The sequence below is a fragment of the Leptinotarsa decemlineata genome, unplaced genomic scaffold, assembly GCF_025532065.1.
Source record: "Leptinotarsa decemlineata unplaced genomic scaffold, Ldec_3_MD MMD2_tig00026340_RagTag_RagTag, whole genome shotgun sequence".
Classification (NCBI taxonomy): Eukaryota; Metazoa; Arthropoda; class Insecta; order Coleoptera; family Chrysomelidae; genus Leptinotarsa; species Leptinotarsa decemlineata.
In genome coordinates, this window is record NW_027412694.1 from 5,928,630 (window position 1) to 5,942,427 (window position 13,798).

General features: G+C 33.5%; 2 protein-coding genes across 5 annotated transcripts in view; both read right to left on the bottom strand.

Annotated features, from left to right (window-relative positions):
- Positions 1 to 13,798, bottom strand: part of LOC111511166 (SANT and BTB domain regulator of class switch recombination) — a 42,890-nt gene that overhangs the window by 8,650 nt on the left and 20,442 nt on the right. The gene's annotated exons all lie outside the window — the stretch shown is intronic.
- Zpr1 (zinc finger protein Zpr1) lies at positions 11,187 to 12,702 on the bottom strand. The gene has a single exon (XM_023167182.2). The coding sequence runs from the start codon at positions 12,594 to 12,596 to the stop codon at positions 11,253 to 11,255; it is 1,344 nt and encodes a 447-aa protein (XP_023022950.2). The 5' UTR covers positions 12,597 to 12,702; the 3' UTR covers positions 11,187 to 11,252.

Genomic DNA, 13,798 nt, shown 5'->3' on the forward strand with positions numbered 1-13,798 from the left:
TTTTGGTACCGAATATCCCAATACCCACAATTTTTCCGATTTTATAAAAACATTGTTCAATAACATTTTCATTTTAGTAAATGGGACAGCATTCAAGTCAATAGCTCCTTCAGTATATTCCAAAAAATCTAACGGGTGTAATTCAGCATTTTATTCAACGACTAGTATCATTTTAGACAGGTCACTGAATTAAAACTGTTCAAATCAATCATCGATTCATTATTGATGCTATCCCAAAATTCAAGAGAGCCTCCAATTTTTATTGCCGCCAGACTAAATATTGATCCCGATTTAGCTTGGTTAGTGACAATAACCTTGAACTTTCTGCTCTTTTATATTGTTATCATCTCTTGTAATTATTATATTGGTTTTATTCAATGACCTGATCCTTGGAATAGCACCAGTAGAACCTAACAGCTGATATTAAGGAATAAATGAAACTCCCCTACCTGAGGGAGACCTCTATTCAGAAGACTACAATCCAGTGTTTTTCTAGGTCTTTTATATTGTTATTATCTCTCATAATTATTATAGGTGTTTTATTCAATGAGCTGGTTCTTGGAATAGCACCAATAGAACCTAACGGCTGATATTGAGGAATAAATGAAACGCCCCTACCTTTCATTTTTCAATTTCCTTATTTAGAGTTTTTAGATTTTTGACAGATGGTAGCTATAGCCAATGAAAATTATATAAATTTACATTTCCCAGATATTATATTCTAAGTAATTACATTAGACTATGATATGAAACCTACCTATAATAAATGACCAGGCGACTAGATACCTCGAACTAAAAGCAGAGGCGGCCCCACTGGGGGTGGGGCAAGGGGGGCAGTATACCCCTCACGCCCTTTGCAAAATGTTGTTCTTAGCGCCCTTCCGATATTAAATATTTCACAAATCCATTGTTAGGTACATAACACGGAAAACCAATAAACGTGGTAACATTCGCTTTCAATACCTCGACCTCAATCAGTTATGAATCCCATATCGCTCGTTATTTAATGCGAATGTGATCATTTTCTAAGAGATTGGAAATTGAGTGTATCTCATCGGCGTGGCCCTCGTAGCAGTAGTAGTAGTCTTGTTTGTTATTGTTACTTTGACTAATAAACACATTCTCAAACAAAATAAAATTATTGTAAAACTATCAATTCGTAAGTTCTTAATTTTCAGTTGAAAAAAAACAATTCAAACTCAAAGTTGTGTAGAGGAATCGGTTCCAAACAAACCTGACACTACGGAGAGTAGAGGAGAGTCGCCAAAATCGTACCGTCTCCTAAATCGTACCACATTAATTTTAATACGAAATAGAGTAACTGCAGCGTTCTTGCGGTGCCACCAGCAAGTACTGCTTAATTGTAGTGTCGAGACTAAGTTTGAGGCGTGTGCGGTTACTCTTTAAGTTGTTGTGAAAGATTTCCTATTTTGGAGCTAGTTTATAGTGTTTTGAAAACTTTTTCGTAAGAACGTAGTAACTGCCAAGGTACGTACTGATATTATTCATTATTAATTTGTAAAACTAACACTAATATTGAGTGTTTTAATCAGCCGTTTTATGCTTACACGAGTGTGTGATATTAGAAATAAGGTAATGTTTTCGGAGGGTCCCAGTTGCCTTAATCGTACCTCTAATGGTTTCTCAAATTGTACCGGTACGATTTTGGAGCCCATTAAATACCATCATAGATGTTCGTCATTTTTTGTGTGTGAATACTGATATATTGCTGGGATCAGTTTGTTTTTTGAATGAATAAAGTAGCGTACTTGATTGTAACACAATTTTTGTGTTTCAGAATGTCAAAACGAAAGTATGGAACGACTCGCATTTCAAATTGTTGTTAGAAATGGTATCCCTCACGCATTTAATGAGGAGAAACAGATCGCTGGTAAAAAATGGTAAAACAACTTCATGAAACGTCACAAGGACATCTCCCTTCGTGAGCCTCAGGCTACATCCTTGGCAAGGGCACAAGGGTTTTCTAAAGACAATGTCAAAGAATTCTTTTACATTTTGAAAAATACTATTGATGAAAATAAAATTGATGCAACTACTATATTTAACATTGACGAGACAGGCGTAAGCACCGTACAAAACAAAAGGTGATAGCCGAGAAAGGGAAACGTGCTGTAAGGTCGATATCTAGTGGAGAAAGAGGTGTCAATATAACTGTTGTGTGCTGTTCAAGTGCAGCAAGCACGTATATTCCACCCCTGATTATTTTCAAAAGAATGAGGATGTGTAATGAATTGATGGTTGGAGCTCCACCTGATAGTTTAGTTGATGTGTCAGAGAGCGGATGGATAAATTCAGATCTGTTCGTAAAGTGGCTTCGTCACTTCATTGATATTGTAAATCCAAACAAATTTCTTCTCCTTCTTGATGACCATTCTACTCATTCTAAGAACTTAGAAGCATTGGTAATCGCTTGAGATGCTGGATAATTATGCTGCAATTACCAGAACACACAACGCACCGACTGCAACCATTAGACAGGTCATTTTTCAAGCCTTTCAAAAGTTACTTTGCCCAAGCGGTAGAAAAATGGCTGCGAACAAATCCTGGCTTGAGAGTCACTCAATACCAGATTTCACAATTAGTAACTGAAGCATATGGTAAGGCTGCAACGATTGAGAATTCGTGTAACGGATTTAAATGTAGTGGTGAGTGGCCCGTTGACTCCTCCATCTTTAAAGAGTCAGACTTTTTGCCAGCAGAATATCTCAACACAACTTTAGATCAGAATCGAGAAGACAGTGAATGTTTAGATTAAAAGAAAACTTGCTTGGGTGAAAATCAGACTCTTGATATTGAAGTTCAACTTCAAAACTGAATGTTTCGAATCGAAGAAATGTCTCCACTTCCAAAACCACCCAAAAAGAGAAATGGATCTAAACTCAGATCTAATTCAAAAGTGCAAAAAACAGGTATATTAACCGGTAGCCCCTACAAAAATGAAATTGAAGTAGGTCACGAGCTGAAATTGGCTAAAGAGAAGGTCAAAGAGCTCCAGATGAAAATACGGCCTTTATCTGAAGAGATGAAAGTGACCGAGACACCGATAAGAAAAAAACAAAAGAAGGCTGTCGTTTCAAAAATAGATCCAAATCTAGTAATCTTAAACCAAGCTGGAATTTCTGCCCAGAGTGACATCATCATTGAAATCGAACCTGAAGATTGGTTTTGCTCGGTTTGTGATTAAAATTCAATCGAGGACATGGTGCAGTGCATGCTTTGTGTCGGCTCAGAGGCAAATATCAAGAAATTTGTTTGCTCAAATTGTATCTAGTTCTTAATAAAACACAGACCAAGAGAAACACTTTGTATCTAAAAGGTATAAGAAAATACTGCATTGAATAAAAGTTTCTTCAACCATTCTTGCCATTTCATTGTTTCATTCACTTCATTTCAACTTTATCCAAGGTGGTACGATTTAGAAAGTTGGAGGTACGATTTGGGCAACTAGTTTCCTAAATCGTACCGATTGCATCGCTTTACAAAGAGTGATTCACCTTAGTCTAATATCACCATATCAGACACTAAAATTTAGATTTACCTGTCTAAATAACTCATACTTCTTAGGGTTACGGTACTTTTGCACAGGTTCTCCCTATAAGGTGTGTAAAAAAAATAAAATGTAAAAAGAGGTACGATTTAGGAAACCTTCCTCTACGACACCTATAAGTAAGAACAAAATCCGATTTTTCATTAGGTTTTGCTGATTTAACATTTATATGGGAATTGGATTTTAATTCGGATTTGGATACTGATAGTACTCAAGAACAAGAACATTCTGATAAGATGTCTGCTGGGAATGAAGGTAGAAAAAACATTTTGTTTTTACATGGATCATTTAATAATTGATATTTCAATTTTGTCGTCGACCCATTTTTATTCAAAAATCCCTGAAATAGTGCGTCAACTAATTCTAAAAGGACCTTGCCACCTGGGTTATCAAATGAGTTCTAAGACTTTCCAGTTTCCAATTACAGAAAAGTTTACGTTTCTTAGTGCAAACTTAAAAAACGACTTTTGGACAGCGCAGCGTACGTGAATGGTTAGTTTGCTCTCCAAGAGGTGATAAAATGTTTTTTCTACACCCGTACACTAACAATACACTTATATGACCATAATCCGTTTCATAATGATATCCATTATGATACAGATTTTTCATAACGATACAGATTATCAACCAATAGAAACCCATAATTTTTGAATCAAGAATCCTGTTCCTTTGTTTGTCCTAGATTCTAACCTAACTAACTAATTGCTTTATTTGTCAAAATCAGTTTTCATATTACCTACCTATATTATCAAAATGTCTGAAAACAGCGATATAGAAGGAATACCATCGACTCCAATATTTTTAAAAGATCAGATTAATTACAGTTGTTATATTCAATATAAATATAATTAGAATCTTTATAGTTTTCATATATCCATGAAAATACCATTAAGTTTGTGTGTTTTTTTTAAATATGAGTTAATTACTGTAAATGTGTTCAATACAAATATAATATTTATGGGTTTTCATTATTTATCGGGTTTAGAAAAAATAGCGTATGCAACTCTCATGTAATGGTTATTAATACACCGCATATACCATACAAAACTCGCCTTCGGCTCGTTTCGTATCCCGGTTAATGCTCGTGTCTTAATAACCATCATTACATGATCGTTGCATAATATACTATTGTTTTGTATGCTGGCTTTTTGATAGTGCGCATTGTTTATTATTGAAATATTTCTTTCATTAGAGTGTTGTGATATTATTCTTTTTTTAATGGGAAATACAGTATTACTTCAAAAATGCCATTAAAAACAGCAAGAAATAATGTGTTTTTATAAGCACCGCTCAAAAACTCAACATTCAGGAAGAATAATGAATTTGAAATATTATCCTTTTCGTTAGGCAACCCATTCTACATTCCAACGCTATGCGGACAGCATGTTTTTCGAATACCCCAATATTTAGCAGATATGGTTTTACCAAAACATAAACAATGGTAGAGGCATTGCCAACAAATCCGATAGTTGAAAATGCTATAGCATTATTCAATTCAAAAGGTTAAACAAGAAAATAAACATTTATATTAAAACTTTCCGACTTTCACTTGCGGTACAGCAATACTGTAGAGCCCAAATTTAATATCAGCCCTCTAATCGCAATCGGAGAACTTCAATTCGAAGAAGTCAGAAAATAATTCGAAAAGAGCTACTTTGACGAAGTTAAATCAGAAATAGAAAGACTAGCAGTTATGTTCAGAAAAACACAAACTTGAAAACTAGACTGACCACGTGTAAGAAGAGATCCCTTCTCTACCAGAAAAGGATTTTAAATGTACAAAGAAAACAGGCAAAACTTTAAGCTCAAGTATAGGTGAACATTATATGTGATACACTTCCCGAAGAAACTGTGTACATGGAAACAAATAGTTCCTCATTACAACAAAATTTCATAAACTACACCTCATGATTTGATCTTAACAAACTTTACTATCACAGTAGATTTTTCGTAGTGAATATCATACTGAAAGTCAATTCCTTACTCTAATTTTCATATACTTACCTCTCGAGAAATGTGTGTATAAGCTCGGGCAGGAGCAACAAAAATTTCTAACAAAAAAGATTTAGTCCTCAGCAGGAAGAAATGTTAAAACAATGAGAAATACATTATGATTTTTGCTTAGTGGTGAAATAAATCTGAGTTTTAATATGGAATGCTATTCATGTTTAAATTTTGGTTGTAACTGAACCACTGAAAAAATCCTTTTCTAATATACTAAGTTTGATATTTTGTAACTTAAAACAAAATTGCATCAATAGTAATGCCACACGACCCAAAAAATGTTATTGAAAAATTCCGATTTTTTAACGAAAATATTGTTATTCAGCCATCTACTGCTGGGTACTCAATTGGTATTTCTCAAAAATAACAAGACTTGAGTTAGAAAAAATGACATTTATCTAGTATTCGACAAGTTCATTTCCTGAAATATTCTCAGCTCAATTCACCTATATAAGAATGAAAATATCAATTCGCAAATCGAATAATTTTATTACTTGAATGACACGAAATTTCAGCAAAAACATTTGTTTGAAAGTACAATGTTAGAATATATAAACAGAGTATGTAATTAACTAATAATGTATTTGTCAACAATAGCCGACCTACATACTTGACGCCGATAGATACAACACCAATAATTCACTTTTTTTTAATTTACTGAAATTCAGAATAACATTTCCATTTCAGTTAAAAATGTCTTATTACACAAATAAGTTTTGATTATGATCTTGAGATTTCTGGATATTATATAAAAACTGTTGGTATTCAAGGAAGAGTTTGAATTGAAGGATTTGTTCTCTTGTATTGATGAGTTATATTTGAGTTACATATTTATTTTGAGATATTTCAGTAGAGTTAGGGTATAGTTACTGTCATAATCATAATATCAAACCAAACCTGTACGTTTCAGTACAAGCATTTGGGCAAAGTTTTAATATTTAGTTAAAATTATATTTGAATATTTGATTCCATTGGTTCAATTTGATTCGGACAGTGAATTGTCACTGGATTAAAAATCGTAAGAATGATGCATAACTAAGCCCCGAGAGTCTCGTGTAATTCAAGAATAATTACACCTAGATGATAACTTCATGGATGTCAGTATTATCACTGTTGGACAGTAGCATTTCATGGCTGTAAAACTTTGTTTTGGTAGCCTGGTCTTCATCATTTTATCGGTATGTGTTTGAAGATACTTTATATTTATGATAAGAACTTTATGGAGACTTTTTATAATTTTTATTTCTGGTAAAATATAACAACTGAACTTGACAATATATAACAACACACAACCATAGAAACATCGAATCAAAAACATATAAATATAATGTGGCTCAAATTCATTTTTGTTGTTAATCTCCAACACCCCTTCTCAACAATAATGAATTTTCTGTCTTCAATCCAATCAAACTTCTTAATGTTGACAACTTTTCAGGCCCAAGTGGTTTTGTCAGAAAATCAGCCAACATCGAACTGGTCGGACAATACTGAAAATTAATTTTGTTTTTCTGCTTCAGATCTTTGATAAAATTGTATTTCGTTTCTATATGTTTTGTCCTGTCACTCATTTTGCCACTGTCAATCATTTTAAGACATGATTGATTGTCTTCGAAAATAATCGTCTCTGAGATCTCGATTTGAAAATCTTGAAAAAGTCCTGTCAAATATATGGTCTGTTGACAAGCTTCTGACAGGGAGATGAATTCGGCCTCGGTAGATGAAAGTGCCACACAAGTTTGCTTTTTACATCGCCAATCGAACATCGCTCCCATGTATTTGAATAAATATCCACTATTTGACTTTCTGTCAGTTTTATCTCCAGCCCAGTCAGCGTCGCAAAAACCGTATAAAATATTATTTCCTTCTGAAATATTTCCCAACTGGATTTCTATATTCAGAGTTCCTTTAAGATATTTCATGATCCGTTTTACTTCTGTCCAGTCGTATTTATGAGGATTACTAACATTTCTTCCAAGAATTGACGTAGCGATACATATATCTGGCCTCGTATTCACAGAAAGATACAATAGTGCTCCTATTGCGCTTCTATAAACATCTTCATTATGAAATTTTTCATCAGTGGAAAATCTATTTTTGTAGTATCCTGTATCCAAAGGAATGCTAGCTGGTTTGGCAGATTCCATATTGAAATTTTTTAATAGTTTTGAAATATATTTCTGTTGATGAATATAATAAATTCCATCACTATTTCTTCTTACTTGTATTCCAAGATAATTTTCAATGTTTCCCAAACTTGTCATTTTGAAAGTTTTTTGTATCAATTTGGCTGTTTTTTCGATAATGGTGATGTTTTCACAAGCTATTAGAATATCATCCACATATATCAGTATGTATATGAAATTATCTTCCTCTTTTTTAGTATAGAGACATTGATCATAATCACCCCTTCTAAAACCGATATCAATGAGAACTTTGTTTATTGTTGAATTCCATATTCGAGCTGATTGTTTTAATCCATATATAGTTTTATTCAATTTGCAGACCAAATGTTCTTGTTCTTCTTCAATATAGCCTTTGGGTTGTTTCAGGTATATTACTTCATTCAAATCCGCATTTAGGAAAGCCGTTTTGAAGTCATAATGATGAACGTGCATTTTCTTCCTCCCAGCAATGGTTAATAGAAGACGAAATGTTGTTTGTTTGACAACTGGAGCAAAAACTTCGTCATAATCAAGACCATATTTTTGAGAAAAACCCTGAGCAACAATCCTTGCTTTATATCTGGATATATTGCCTTGATTATCGGTTTTTAATTTAAAAATCCATTTGCTTCCAATTGCCGTTTTATCTGGTGGTAATTCAGTCAATGTCCAAGTATTATTATCTTTCATGGAACGTATTTCTTCGTCCATAGCCTCGATCCATTTGTTCGCATCTCTCCTCTGTAGAGCTTCATTTCTACACTTTGGCTCGGTTTGAATGTTTTCCACTGAAAATTCTTCAGAATATTTCTTGGCTGGAACACCTTTATTTATTCTTTGTGATCTTCTCAAACCGTGAACTTCATCTTGGATTTCCGCATTACTTTCTTTCGAGGTTACACTTTCTTCAACTTTCTGGATACCAGTCATTTCTGCAGAGTATTCTTCAATATTTTCTGTTGAAAATTCGGCGTTTACATGAATATTTCCATCAGAAGTTGTAGATTTTTGACAAAATGATATTTCAACTTCACTGCTGTCATTTTGACATTCACAATCACTTCTATTTTTAGTGTTTTGAAACTCGTTCATTTGATGAAATCCGCTATGAGCTTCTTCTAAAATGTGTACATCTCTGCTAATGGTGATTTTTCCAGTGGTTCTGTCAAGAAGTCTATATGCTTTGGAACCAGCTTCGTAACCAACTAATACGAATTTCTTTGCCTTTTCACTTAATTTATGGCGTTTTTCTTTAGGAATATGTGCATAAACAATACTGCCAAAGGTTTTGATGTGATTTACATTTGGTTTCTTCCCGTGCCATACTTCAAAGGGGATCCTATTGGTTGACCTTGTCAGAACCAAATTTTCAAGTAAATTTGCTGTCATGGTTGCTTCGCCCCAATAAGTATTTGGTAGATCAGCATCAATTAACATGCACCTGACCATCTCTGTTAAATATCTATTTTTCCGTTCAGCTACACCATTCTGCTGACTTGAATATGGCGCCGTGAGTTGCATTTCTATGCCTTCATTTTTCAGGAAATTCCTAACTTCTGTGTTCATATACTCGCCTCCTCTGTCAGATCTGATGATTTTTGGTTTTCTGTCGAATTTATTTTCGACCATTCTGACGTAATCTTGAAGTTTCTCTGATACTTCGGATTTCTGACTGAGAAGATAAATAATGGAATATCTACTATAATCGTCTATGAAGGTGAGTATATACTTCTTTCCTCCAGGAGTTATAGTACGCATGGGACCACAAACATCAGTATGCACCAAATCCAATACTTTAGTAGATTTTGTCAAAGATTTCTTTGGGAATGATTTTCTTGACAGTTTACCTTTAATGCAAGTTTCACATGTCAATAAACGTCCACAATTTTTGATTTTCATTCCATTCACCATGTTTTTATTTGTTATTTCTCGTATAATGGTAGAATCACGGTGGCCAAACCTTTTGTGCCATAAATGAATGCAGCCGTCATTACAGCCTTCCCATACAGTCATTGCTGAATTGTACTGATTTAGTTTATATAAATTACCAACCAGCGTTCCTTGAGCAACAACTGTATTATTTGATTTGATGAAACAATGCTGCTTATCAAATTCGACTTTGAATCCAAGAAGTGTTAATTTCTTGACCGAAAGTAAACTTGTACCGAGCTCGGGTACATAAAGGGTGTCCTTCACTGTTATTTCTGTTTTCTTATTGTCATCCAGAATACAAGTTAACTGTCCAGTTCCTACACCATAAGAACGAACTTTTCTACAGTCGGCTAATTCAACTTCACTCAGCGAATCCTTGAAATGCTTGAAAAAATCTTTATTGTTTGTCATATGACTACTTGCTCCGGAGTCTATATACCATTCATGAGCTTGAGCTTTATCACTAACGTTAAAACAAACATGAGTGTTTTCTTCAGTTTCTTCATTATCTGTAGAAACTACATTGGCTGTATTTGATTGTCTTTTCGATTTCTTATAATGAAAACAATCTTTCTTCATATGTCCCATTTTCTTACAGAAATGACATATCACATTTTTCAAGTTGCAGTGCTCGAATGCCTTTTTAACATACCCTTTCTTGTAAACTTTTAGAGCCATTTCACTAGTTGATGTGGAATTCTCCTTCCGCCTATGATACTCCTGTACTAATTTGCCTTTTACCATTTCTAGAGTCAGATCACACTCTGCCCTTCCTTCTAATGCTGTTACCAGATTTTCATAGCTTTCTGGGAGACTGCATAAAAGTAGTGCTACTTATCGATTCTCTGCTAGATTTTCTCCCAATGTGACTAACTGATCGATAATGCTCATCATATTAGCTATGTGCTTTTCCATGTCACCATTTTCAGGTAATGTTGTTTTACATAACCGCTTCAGCAGAAAAACTTTATTGGTGAGAGTTGGTTTTTCATATTGTTTTCTTAAATTCTCCCAAGCTTCTTTGGCTGTTTTACAATTCTTAACATGTATCACTTGTGAATCTTCGATTAGTAAACCAATTGTAGCTCTCGCTTTACCATCTTTTGCATCCCAATCACTGTTCTTTTGTTCAGGTGGGTTTTGATTGACTATTCTCCATAGTTCTTCTTTCAGTAGAAGCATTTCAACCTTGTATTTCCATATTTGATAATTATTGCTATTCAGCCTGACTATGTTGAATTTTGTCACATCCATATCAACAACAGTTTTACTTATATATGCCAGTTTTATTGAAACGTGCCTGGGCCCATAACCTGTTTGAAGATACTTTATATTTATGATAAGAACTTTATGGAGACTTTTTATAATTTTTATTTCTGGTAAAATATAGCAACTGAACTTGACAATATATAACAACACACAACCATAGAAACATCGAATCAAAAACATATAAATATAATGTGGCTCAAATTCATTTTTGTTGTTAATCTCCAACAGTATGAAGGAAAGAATCAAAATAATTTGTCATGAGAAGTATATTATTAAAACTGGTATAACTAGTATTTACATATATGTTTACAGTTTCATCACGAACTCTCATAATTTTCTGTTTTCATATCAGCAATACCCAATTCTTCATTTTGCTCAACTGACCTATCATAATGAGTAATCCTCAAACTATCATCAGGTTCATTATCATCTCTTAAGCTCTGGATGTAACTATTGCCAGCAGGATCATCAAGTATAAGTGTGACAGCCAAATTTCCTTCAAGGATGTTGTCAAGTTTCTTGAGAAATTCTTCAAAGCGCTGCTTAGATTCAGGCTGAGAGGAATCACCAAATATAAGGGATTGTTTATGATCACCTAACTGGTCCTTAATAGCTGCTATGAGGCCTTCAACTGTGGTAAATCGTCCACCGAGTGCATTAGGACCAACTTCAAATTGCAGTTGAGGAATTTGTAGATGACATGTTTCTGACTTCAGTAGATCTCTGGAAAAGTCATCTTTGCTATTGATGTCAACCTCAATTTTCAGTCCTTTCTCTTCAATTCCACTGCCTGACTTTACCTCATTGGTTTTACTTCCGCATACATCACAGTTAGTGGCCATTATAACAACTTCTTTAAAGTGTGGAATATTTGTCATTTTCATATTAGTCTGACAAGCAGACCCACAATTTGGACAGTTTGTTGGAAACTGCAGAACTTCACCCTCTAAATCTTCCAATGTGAATTCACCTTCAGGTATAGAGTGTAATATTGCATTTTCCTCTTTTGATTTTACCTCATCAGTATCGAGTATACCTAGTTCTTTGTTTTGCTCATTGTTTCTAATGAAGTATTGAACTGAACATTGCTCGTCTATAGCAGGAGCATTAGGATTTTCTATAAAACTGTTGCCAGAAATATCTTCCAAGACAAAAGTAAATGATGTTTCCAAATCTTTTAGGTACCTGAGTTTATTAATGAATTTATCAATTTGTACTGCCACTTCTGGATGCTGTTCTCTTCTTGCTGGTTGATCTTGCTCTAGAGCTGAAACACTTCTATCAATAACCCCTTCTATTGTAGTCACTTCTCCCTTTTGGCTCTTTGCTGGTACCTCAAAATCAAGCTCTATAATTTTAATACTTGTATAATCACTTTTAACTACTTGTCTGTTAAGGTCTCTTGGAGTATTGACTTTCAGAGTAAATCTTACTCCTTTTTCTGCGATGGCTGCTCCAGATTGAATCTCATTATTTTGGTAACCACATTCTTCACAACTAAAGGACATCAAAACCAACTCCTTGTAAAAGGGAATTTTCGTCAAAAGAATTCTTGTTATACCATTAGAATGACAATTCATACACAAAGATTCGATTTCTGTTGTTTCAGGTTCTGGATCATCTGCATTCAAATCTCGAAATAAAGGTTTTGGGTTCCCCATATTAACGATATATTTTACGGGTTTTGTTTCATTAACCTTCAAAATGTGAACAAGAACAACACCACACTTTCTACTGTAACACGAGATCACAGAATAGAGAATCAGAATTAGAAGTCCATAGCTGTGTTTTCAGGGACCTTGATAATGACATTTCGGTGTACATCTGAGGGTCGGCTTTGCCCAATACGTACGAAAAAGTTCAGGACCATCTTTAGCTTTAATATCATCCCAGATAATCTGGAAGAACATGTGGGAATATATTCCGAAAATATTTAAATTGTTATTCATTGATATTTTTGTTTTGTGGGGGAGGATACATGAAAAAATTAAAGAATTAGACACTTTTGAAGCAGAACTTGACGAATCTTAATAATGGATCTTGACTTCAATATTGGAAATGAAGTAATACACAATATAATTATAAAAAATTATTTCAAGGGTATATAATATAAAATAAAATGTTCAAATAAAAAACATCAAAAAATACTTAACACAAACAGTTTGTGAATGACAAAATGGAATATTCACTGGTGTCGCCGAATAATTAATCATCACTCTCAGGTATTAACATAATTTCTCAAATTAAAGAAAGTATCCCAGTCTTCTCGGAAATCATTCTATCCTGTGACCGATTTCGTCATATGGATGTAAAATTACAAAATCTTCTTCAATGATCGAGTATGAAAAAACTAGAAGTATTATTGAAAGATTGCGTTTATTATGTGTAGATTGATCTCTACATTTTTACATTGTTTGATTTTATTTTTTCATTATTTTTTTATCCTCATTCGGTAAACAGATTTCCACCTCTTCATAATGTATATTACTTTCATGTGTGTAATTAAGTAGAATTATCAACTATATTAGTTCTATTTGCTTGAAAAAGTGTTTATAACATAAAATACTAGCTTTTACTTGCGGCTTCGCTCGCATTTATGACATTAAATAAGTGTCAGCACAATAGAAATGAATCAATATAAGAACTATATATTAATGCTTGGCTGGAATTATCAATTTTTAAAAATTATTACATACGATGAAGTTTCGAAAATTTAAATATGCTTTATTGAATTGCAACAACAAATATTAAAATGTATTACTCTGTAACAAAATTAATTTAACCTAACCTAACATAACCTAAAAATAAAAATGACTGAAGAAAATAACAATAAATATAGAAAAATTCCAAACAGCTGAAACAT

Coding starts and splice junctions, on each gene's coding strand:
- Zpr1 (XM_023167182.2), bottom strand. CDS start 12,596: ATGGGGAACCCAAAACCTTTATTTCGAGATTTGAATGCAGATGATCCA.